Source organism: Triticum aestivum, chromosome 5B (genome assembly GCF_018294505.1).
Source record: "Triticum aestivum cultivar Chinese Spring chromosome 5B, IWGSC CS RefSeq v2.1, whole genome shotgun sequence".
Lineage (NCBI taxonomy): Eukaryota > Viridiplantae > Streptophyta > Magnoliopsida > Poales > Poaceae > Triticum > Triticum aestivum.
In genome coordinates, this window is record NC_057807.1 from 691,423,902 (window position 1) to 691,434,192 (window position 10,291).

Consider the following 10,291-nt stretch of genomic DNA (forward strand, 5'->3'; position numbering starts at 1 on the left):
CATGAGGTGGGGGAGGTTGGGGTGGCAAGGCTGGGATGGCAGGTGGTTAGGGCTGGGTCACACGAGGACAGTGGCGTACCTACGGGGTGAGAATTTTGGAGAATGTTCTTTTACCATGTACTCCCTCCGTTCCGAAATATAAGTCTATTTAGATATTTCAATACGAACTGCATAAAAATGTATATAGACATATTTTAGAATATTGATTCACTTATTTTGCTCCGTATATAGTCTGTATAGAATCTGTAAAAAGACTTATATTTACGAACGGAGGGAGTAATAATTAGTTGATTTTTAAGACCCATTCAAGCCAATGAAAATATATGTTGATTTTTTGAAGTGTGCACACCCTGCATATTATTTCTGGGTCCGCCACTGCATGAGGAAGAATATGAACAGGGAACGCTCAAGGAAGAGAGGATATGAACCGTTAGATTCCGATCTGACAGGCAGGAAACGAAAGATGCAAACTTCTTTTTTCACACACGTGATGAGTAGGTGCTCCCGATTTTTATTATGTACTCACGAGCTATATGCCATGTCACCCTTCCTTTTGTCGAGTTGTATCTCCTAGTTCTTCGAATCAAAAAAAAATTGTTCCCCACTCAAAAGCTATAAATGTTTGGACGTACGGTTCTGAATTTCCCATCATGCTTTCCATCTCAGGGATTAGATGTGGAAAATATGCATCGCCGAGATTCTTCGTCAAGATTCTACTCCCTCCGTATAGTGATGTAAATGCCCTTATACTTGTTCACAACACAAAGGAACCTAACATGGGTGACCACACGGTGCACCAAATATAGAAGTACTGAGCATGTTGCATTTAATCTAGTTCCAAACGATGTCTCGAGTTTTCTGACACTTCTGATATGCACTTCCAATGAAAAAGACAACAGATAACCACTAACCACCTATAACAGACAAATGTACAGCACAAATCTCAAACAGCAGAAAATCCCTATGGTGGCAACAGACTCGCAGAGAAAATATTCTGTATCCGACCGAAGAACCCCGCAAAACAAATCTACAAACCGCTCGCAAATCACACCCGTTGTGCCAGCCATTTCGGGCTAGTGAGCGCTGGGAAGTTTCATGATCCAGCACCCCCTAAGCCCCGGGTGCCGGGGCCAGCTCCGAGCCTGCTGCTCTTTGTTGTAGCAGAGGAGAGAGCGCCTTGACGACGATGCTCATGTTGGGCCTGAACTCTGCTTCATACTGCACGCACAGAGCTGCCACCGCACCCAGCTGCAGGTTGAGAATGCAACATAAGTAAGTAGCCCCATTGTTCACCGACACAACAAATTGCGGAACAATGGAAAATACCATACAAACAAAGTGGATGAGATAGACATACCTTAGCAACTCCCTTTGGAGGATATTCTCCCTTCAACCGAGGATCTACGCATTGCTTCACCTTATCTTCACTCAATCTTGGAGTAGCCTGGAGAGAAACATTGCACAACCAGATTGCTACCGATCAGTACCAATTGCTCACTACTTACCAACTGGAACCAGCAAATAATAGCCATTAGAAAAACCCAAAGTTCTAGACAGAAAGTGTGTGTAGATGGTTATCACCCAATTTCCTGCCAGGTCTGGTGTTCAGACTTAGAAAAATCCAAAATTCTAGACAGAAAATATGTGTTATCATCCAATTTCCTGTTAGGTCTGGTGTTCAGACTTCAGACACGAACTGGTTCAAGTAACTCAGCTGGACTGAGCTGTTACTGTTCAAGTACACTACTGAGAGAGTAAATTCACATCCCGAATCACTTATAGCCAAGCTAACTTTTAGAAAACATAAATCAGTGTGCAAATGCAGGTATCCAGTCAGATAGTTACTGTACTGTTAGGATTTTATAATTCTGAACTTGCAACAAGCTGCTTGCTCTTAAGCCTCTCTTTTCCCGGTATTTTCTTTATAATTTTTACAGCTTCAGTTTTACGCACTTGATATATATCATACTAGTAGACGAGGGAAAATTCACTAAAGTAACAGGAAAATAAGCAAACACAGTAACAGCATGCTAACAAAATAACATACCCAAGTGACTAAACTTTGCTGCCCCCGAGGCATTGTGTGATCGACCGGTTTCCTTCCAGTCAGAAGTTCAAGAAGAACCACGCCAAAGCTGTAGACGTCACTCTTCTGTGTCAGCTGGCCAGTCATAGCATATCTGCAACAAACATGAGCATCAAAGTTAGAGAGGAAATGCATGAAAACCAGGGTTACAAACATTTCCGCAAGGTAATACTGAGAATATAAGCATTATGAAAAGATAACCAACATCGTCCAGGCAAAACACAAAGATTGCAGTTCATCGTATTTCTTGTTTGACCGGTTTTCTTCCAGTCAGAAGTGCAAACAAAATCAACCAGTGAACATATTTTGTTCTTCGTGGGCATAGGAAAGCAAATGTCAGCAGGTTTGGACTACAAATCAAACAATATCAAATTGTTGCCAGAAATGTTAACTTTCTGGATTGAGACAAATATCCTAGAAATACAGGATTAACTAGGCCTGGAATAAAAGGCCACCGCTTAACCAGGCTTATGTAGTCCACCACAAGATATCCGGTCGCTTAGATGACGCACACACCTATTTGGCAAATTAATGATGTTCTGCGGAATGTCCAAAAGTGCACACTATATGCGGACAAGCCTTATTTTGTCGTGTGCGAACTGGGAAAGCAGATGCCCGACAGCGTGCTAGGCGATACCCAAAGACAGAAATACAATCTGCAAACGTCAGCCGTTTTCCTTAGTATAACATATTTATCCTAAAATAAGTGTGTTGTCGTTTTTAGACCAAGTACGCAATATCAGTGCCGCTATATAGGAACATTAGTTAGCAGAGAAAGGCTGCATGCCTAAATATCAGCAGAAGCCAACCACTGTATAGTTGGAAGTTCAATAAGTTGATATCCAAACGACCATATAATGGCGAATAAACTTTACACGTCGAGACAAATCAATATCATATCAAATGATATTAGTCTCACACGAAAATACAACAGTTGGGGCTAATTGTTATTAATGTAAAACATGATTATCAGTCTACAGCTCCACATATCCTACTCGCTCGACACATTAAAGCCAGATTTACTAGTGTTCTTTTTGGATATGCAACTATGTGGAGGTTCTCAAGTCCAACGGTTGGTTCTAAAGACCAAGTGATAGTACGAAATTGAATGCTCAAAACTCATACAAGTAGTTTTCATGTATCCTTGTGAAGAAGAGAAAAATGTACTAGATGTGCAAATTGTAATGTATTACGCGAGTAAAAAATAGACAAAAATAGCGAGCATCAGTTTACTGGCACATATCATGGTAATCAGATTCATCACCCCAAGTCGAGTTGCAGCACAATAACGGTTTTAAGATAGATTCTAGAGGATACGTGCCATGCCGTGAACCATATTCCCGGTGACTACGGCATACACTACTACTTTCAATTCCAACATTTGCCAGAGAGAATGGTAGCGTGCAGCGGTTTGGGCATCCACTCTATTGATACAGGTGTACATCATGGGGTTTAAATCAGGAAGTTCTTTAATCCAACTACATTTGGTCCATTCTTATTTTGTCAGCAGGTTCCCAGAACTATGCTGCAGTGTTTATTTGTTGGGTGCATGAAACATGAATGCTTCCTGCCATGATGTGCCACCACATCCACAGCAGGGTTACTTTGGCTATGATAGTATGCAGGTCATGGCACTTAAGCTTGTTCCGGTCATGTATATTGAATGTCAACCCCGTGAATCTATTGCTATATCAGGAGCACCACAAATGTGGTTTATGCTGGCTACTTAAGCAGTTACAACTTACGAGAACCGTCAGTCGGGCATTCCTACACAAAAAGTGGGAGCCAGCTGAACATAAAACGCGTACAATAGCAAGCCACGTGGTGACAAGGACAATCTAAAAGTTAGTTCATTCAAACAGCATATTAAACCTTTCGAAGCAGCTGTCATTTAAAGATGGGCCCTACCACATTGACATCATTATGAACTAAAACCATAGCAATACTTGCTTTTGCAATATAATTTTATTATACCTAACTTTTTTCAAGACTGAGCTGGAACAACTGTAGTTGAGTTATGTTAATGCAAGGTATTGAACAACAGCAGAAAATGTATTAGTATGAATTAGACAATTACTCTGGCGCATGATATCCAAATGTCCCTAATACACGAGTCGAATGGAGACGTGCTGCCATATCAGGAGCTTGATTTAAGAGGTTGAAGTCTGCAATTTTCGCCTTGAAGTCCTCAAACAGAAGCACATTGCTTGATCTGATGTCCCGATGGATGATTGAAGGCTGAACCTTCTCATGTAGGTACTCTATACCTTTTGCCGCCTCGATAGCAATTTTGACTCTCTGCATCCAGTCAAGCACAGGACCAGGCTGCGCACCTTGAACTCCTTTTCTTCCTGTTTATAGAGAAATAGATGCAGGAAGGTCCATCATAACTGAACTTGTTACCCTTAAGAATAGTTTCATGATTATGCCACATGCTAAAGACACTAGACTCTCAAGTCTTACCATGCAGAACATCATGAAGAGAACCCATTGTTGCAAATTCATATGCCAGTATACGATAGTTGCCCTCCACATAGTAGCCCAGCATCTCCACGAGATTTTCATGTTTTAGCCTTGATACAAGTGAGACCTGGAGTTATAAAAAAAAACTATACAGCTTAATTCCTTTGGTACTATCATCAATGCACGAGGTATAAGATTCAGAAAGTTAAGATCAAATAAACTAAATAGGCAACACATGTTCACCTGTTTCAAGAATTCATCGTTAGGCTCATTTTCAGATGCATCAAATTTCTTAATAGCCGCTTGCCTGCCATCATCCATGGTAGCATGATATACTCGTCCGTATGAACCTTCACCAATCAGAGAACTCGATCCAAAATTGTCAGTCTTTTCTTTCAAGTCCTCAAATGACAGTTCTGGGACATCAATTGTAGGAGGGGAAATATCTGGCTCAGGTTGATCAGCAGGTTTCGAAGATTTTTGCTTGCCTGATGAAAAACATAAAAATGCAATCACTGAGGACTCAGCATAAAAATCATGTCAGCAAAAGGTAAAAAGATGCAACGAGCAATGACAATATATATTTGAAACCGCTTTTCCAAACAGATTGCAACAGAATACATTATAAGGCATATGAGTGAAAATACGCAACAAGGGACTCGAATATGACAAGAGGCCATTAGCACCCAATATTGATACACACAGCTCATAAATGGTTCATGTATGACCAACAACCACAGCAGCAGGTCCATAACACAGTGGTAGCTCTACCACTGCGCTATGGACCCGCTGTTTTTGCTGTTGTTAGAGCAATTGACTGCAGATCAATAGGTCACCAGTTCGAACCCGGTTGGGCCCTATTGTTTTCTTTTTCTAATTTTATTTCTTTGTCAACTAAGGTCTTGGCCTTCCACACTTGCGTCACAGTTATTCACTTTCAAGTTTTAACCATATCTAGCTTTATTCCCTTCTCATCCGTTATTTATTTTTTGTCATGTCGATTCTTCTTTCTGAGAACTGTTATGCTAACATTAGATGGTTACCGCTATTGAAATAGTTCTCAATTACTTCAAATTAACACAATTATGTATTGTATATTCTGTGGAGCGTGATAGACTGATATACACATTTTTAGACACGTATAAGGTCATTTCTCCAATTAGGTCCCTTCAAAAGAATCTAAGAATGGCATAACCCAAGAATAGCATCTTACATAAAAGCTGGAACTGGCAATCCATGAGCACAGGTTGAAGTATGTGTACCTAATTTATGATGGCATACAGGCAATCCTGTGGTTTTAGATGATATGAGCGTGTGTAAGTTTCTAAACTAGCGCTCTAATCCATATCTAAATCTGCAAGGATACAAATTGATATTCAATTTGCATTGACAATAAAGAGTGAACCAATTAATATTTGAACACAAGGATATGAACGCACCGTCTATCTATTTGCTTGTGAAATTATTTATTTAGGGTCAAATGTAAGGACAGAAATGGGTCCATAACTCAGTGGTAGAGCAATTGACTGCAGATCAATAGGTCACCGGTTCGAATCCGGTTGGGCCCTATTCTTTTCTTTCTTCTATTTTTATTTCCATTTTCAACTATTGTCTTGGCCGTCCACACTTTCTTCGCAAGTATTTACTTTCAGGTTTTAACCATATCTAGCTTTATTCTTTTTTTTATCTGTTATACATTTTTGGGTATGTCGATTCTTCCTGAGAACCTTTGTGCTTACACAAGATGGTTACCGCTATTCAAGCAGTTCCAAAATACTCCAAAATTGAGCTTATTATGCTCTGGAGCATGGTAGACCAATTTATTCATTGTTAGACACGTAGCAAGAACATTTCACAAATCAGGGCCCGCCATTCAAAAGAATCTAAGAATGGTTTGCACAACCCAAAAGTAGCACTGAAACATAAAAGCTAGAACAAGCAGTCCATGGGCACAGCTTGAAGTACATTCTACCTAATCTTTGATGGCACATACAACTGGTTTGAGAAAGTGCTAAGTACTAACTAGCATTCAAATCCACATCTAAAACCACAGGGATACAATTGTTATTCAGTTTGCATCCATAATGCAGAGTGAACCAAATAATGTTTAAACACACAAGTACATGAACGAACCGTCTATCTTATTCCCCTGAGCTTTGGAATGTTCCACCTCATGTCTGTCGTCGTCGTCACCGCTCCGGCCATTGCAACAAAGCCAATGCCTCATACTGCCTCCTGGCCACTTCAATGCATGCACCAAATGCACAAAACAAAAGAGTTAGCCTATATAAAAAGTTTGGGGCACAAGCCATTTCATTACACACAAAAATTACATTTCTAAGGAAGCATCCAATCCGTACAAAATCTAGAGTTCAGTTATACTCTGTGCCCAAAATCAAAAGGTGGTTATATTCAGTAGCTTCTGGATGGTCTAGGAACCCACCCACTACAATCCCACAACCCCAATTCCTCCAATTGCCACACAAACTATCCAACGCATATATTAAGCTGTCCTTTACTGAGCCGCGCACGGTACCAATGACACACATTTAAAATATACAGCTTAAGCACACAGTAGTACTGCTACTGATTTAAGGAACAACCAGCCAGCACGTACAAATTATAGAGTTCAATTATACTGTGTGCAAAAACAAAAAAGTGGGTATACTTAGTCGCTTCCAGTTCCAGGCTGGTCTAGGAACCCAAGCTACAATCCCCCACATCCCCAATTCCTCCAATTTCCACATGCACCGTTCCGAAAATGACAAGGGGGTGAAAACGAAATAGCACAGAAATGGAAACCTTACATATAAGCCACCCTCACTGAACCACGCACTCTAATTCGCCAAAAACACATACTACTACTGATGAATGCGCGGCACCAACCACACACACTTCACATCCAGCAGCTAACATACATACGCACAAGTAGTAGTACTAGTAGTACCAAACTAGTACTACTAATTTAGGAAGGAACAAACAAGCAGCCGATCGAAACGGAAACATGAGTGGCACCGCGCGAACTATAAGCGTCTCCCTCTTCGCACAGGCGGCCCCAAATCACCTAAATCGTCGCGGATTGAGCCGAACGGCCCGCGATGAATCGCGAGCGGGCGGCGCCCACCCCAACGATTACTTCCCCTTTTCGGAAATAGAACAGGGCGAGGCCCCTCGCCCCTCGCCTGGCCGACGAATCCCCGCTCCTCCCCGTCGACCCCGCGGGCCGCGCCCCGAGCAGAGCAGCCGCTAGACAACCGCGGCCCCAGCGATACCGACGCCGAGGAAGGAGAGCGAACGAACCAACCAGGAGGAGGAGGAGGGGCGGAGCTGTTCGCTTACCTGCGCGCCGGCCGCGGCCGCGAGCCTCCTACTCCGCGGCGGCGACCACCAGCAGCACCAAGCCGCGCTCCCGCGCGCGCGCTAGCTCGCTCCGGCCGTCTCGCCTGAGAGCTGATGGGGCGGAGAGGGCGGAGAGGGCGGTGGGCAGGCGAGAGCAGAGCAGCAGCCTCGCTTCGCTTCCCCCTCCTCGCCCTCGCTGCCGCCCGCCTAAGCAAAAGCCGCCGTCCGTTACCGGTGTGGGAGCGTCGCTAATTACACGGCTACCCCTAACAGCACCGACCCCGCGCCCATCCACCGCTAACGGAATCCGGCCCACCCCACCCATGACGCGTGGGACCGGGAGGCAGCGTGGCCCGCGCGTCGGCGAGACGGGCGCCCTGCCGTGTGCTGGAACCGACCTGGGGGCTGGGGCGCGCCGAACCAGGTGGCCGGTTTTGGCAGGTAGCGGCCGCCCCGCGTGGTCGCCTCACCCGCGGTGCACTGGGTGACGTGTGGGGACCGCGGGGCGGTGGGGCGCAGCTGTCCGTGGGCGGGTGCAGCGGAGTTCGGCGTGCGCGGCGCGTGCGGTGTGGGGATGGGCGAGGGGCTTCCGGCCGTTGCTTGCGGCGTGGACCGGGTCTGGAAGTGTCTACGCCGGGGTTCGGGTGGGAACGGGAGAGTGCGGGCCCCACGAGGGCACCGAAAACGCGTGGGCCCGCGGGGACCTGGGGCAGGATTACAGTGAGTCAGAGCGAGATTATCTCAAGGTCCCTCGTCTATCTACATTTTTTTTAGGGAAGTCTATCTACAATGATTTTTTTTTTTTTGAGAAATGGTCTATATACACTGATGAAAGAGCAGAATGACTCAAAGAGATGATAGCATTAAAATTGGGCCTGTGCAGTCCGGCCCAAGCCTGAAGCCCGATGGTTGGCCCTCTACAAGCACAAAATACCTAAAAATGTGTTTGTAATAATGCGTTTATATGCTCCTAAGCAATTGAAATAAATTTTTAAAATATGAAAGTTGCATTGTTTGGTTATCTCGGGTTGGGGTGGTTTTAGCCTTGGGGTTTTAGGATCACGCTTCTTAGAAGCCCGGCGAGACAAATGCACGTGTTTATATAGCATTCTTGATGTTCCAACAAATTACTTTTTCAAAACAAAACGCATAACTCCACTAATTAATAGTGTAACCGTTTTAGGCCCATCATCACAATACTATCTAACAAAATACCCGAGCAGTTCTCTTATATTCGTCAGTTTGTTTTATCATTTCAATGTTATATTAGTTGCCTTTTTGTTGTTTTGGTTTGCTTGTTTTAGTAAGCATCGATAAAATTAGCCATGAATTTTGCGACGACGTTAGTTACCAGCACACGTGTCATATTTGTTGTTTAGCACTTTGATCTCTATTTAATGACATGTGATGCTTGCATCCTTTGGCCTACATATATCGAATAGATCTGTGGTTGTTGGTTTCATATTCATGGCAAATTAACATTCAATGTAAAATTACCCATTTCAACTATTATATTATGCAACATACCACAACAACATCATATTCGATCAGAAAATGAATAAAAAATCCTTTGGGGAATTCCTTGAACACCTCATAGGTACCGAGATTGCTTCTGGTCGGCAGAGGTCAATGAATGTTGGGGGGCGATGTCAGGAGCCGGGGCGACGTCCACGTTTGACAGCGGGACCTCGCCCAAGCGCGGTGCATCGGTCATTGCCGGCCAAGTGCGTGTCGGCTCCTATTCAAGCTCGATAGCGACCATGCCTGAGCGGCGGCAGTCGGAGTCAGCTAGTCAATGGCGAGCTTGATGGGGGCCGTTGGGGCCACAACGGGGCTCAGGGTGGCCACATGAGTGCCGACGTTGGCGGTCAAAATCAACCGGCGCGGAGGTGGTCTAGGGCAGCACGATACATGGTGGTGGAACTTCCCATTCCTGCGGTTGGTTTTCCCATGTGTCTTGGGTTGGATTGATCTTCTCGTAGATTGGACCTAAATATGCCTCATTGTAAGCAAAATATGGGTGCCTTACAGAAATAGGTCCGCTGTTACAACTGTTTTAAGGCTAAAAATTCATGGTTTCTAGTTGTTAGGTCTTGAGATAAAATGTGGGCAGGCAATTCCATGATCTCTTTCTCCATACAGAGCATAAACTCTTCCCAAAGCCCCAAGACGGTTTTTCCTTTCACAATCTTCACCTAGGGTCTATCAAGGGTGAAGGATTACACACTATTCAAGGACTCTCTCTCTCTCTCTCTCTCTCTCTCTCTCTCTCACACACACACACACACACTTGTGCCCTACCTGATCTATGGCTTGCCACTAGAGAAAAATATAAGAGAAGTAGTTATAGACGCTTTTGCATTATTCAAACGCTTATCTTTTCACTACAAGAAATATGTCAAC

At 44.0% G+C, this 10,291-nt stretch overlaps 1 protein-coding gene and 1 non-coding gene across 3 annotated transcripts; one reads left to right on the forward strand and one right to left on the reverse strand.

The window, feature by feature from the left end:
- Positions 1–803: 803 nt before the first annotated feature.
- LOC123114281 (PTI1-like tyrosine-protein kinase 2) lies at positions 804–8,142 on the reverse strand. Of its 2 annotated transcripts, none has more exons than XM_044535702.1 (8): positions 7,889–8,142; positions 6,683–6,791; positions 4,793–5,037; positions 4,550–4,676; positions 4,164–4,437; positions 2,048–2,180; positions 1,358–1,444; positions 804–1,248 (listed from the first exon to the last, which is right to left on the reverse strand). In XM_044535702.1, exons 2-8 carry the CDS (start codon positions 6,774–6,776, stop codon positions 1,111–1,113), a joined length of 1,098 nt encoding a protein of 365 aa, XP_044391637.1. In that variant the 5' UTR covers positions 6,777–6,791; positions 7,889–8,142; the 3' UTR covers positions 804–1,110. The 2 variants fall into 2 exon arrangements, with proteins under 2 accessions (XP_044391637.1, XP_044391638.1); XM_044535703.1 differs by having other exon boundaries at positions 6,683–6,784; positions 7,889–8,127.
- Positions 6,046–6,117, forward strand: TRNAC-GCA (transfer RNA cysteine (anticodon GCA)). Its single transcript has one exon. It is a non-coding gene; the product is annotated as a tRNA-Cys (tRNA).
- Positions 8,143–10,291: the final 2,149 nt, after the last annotated feature.

What these genes read in the sequence shown, in the direction of transcription:
- LOC123114281 (XM_044535702.1), bottom strand. Translation starts at nt 6,776, where the DNA reads ATGAGGCATTGGCTTTGTTGCAATGGCCGGAGCGGTGACGACGACGAC. An exon ending in TCAGGGGAATAAGATAGACG is followed by an intron (nt 5,038 to 6,682) that starts GTTCGTTCATGT and finishes GTTTTTCATCAG; the next exon opens with GCAAGCAAAAATCTTCGAAA. An exon ending in TCTTCATGATGTTCTGCATG is followed by an intron (nt 4,438 to 4,549) that starts GTAAGACTTGAG and finishes CTCTATAAACAG; the next exon opens with GAAGAAAAGGAGTTCAAGGT.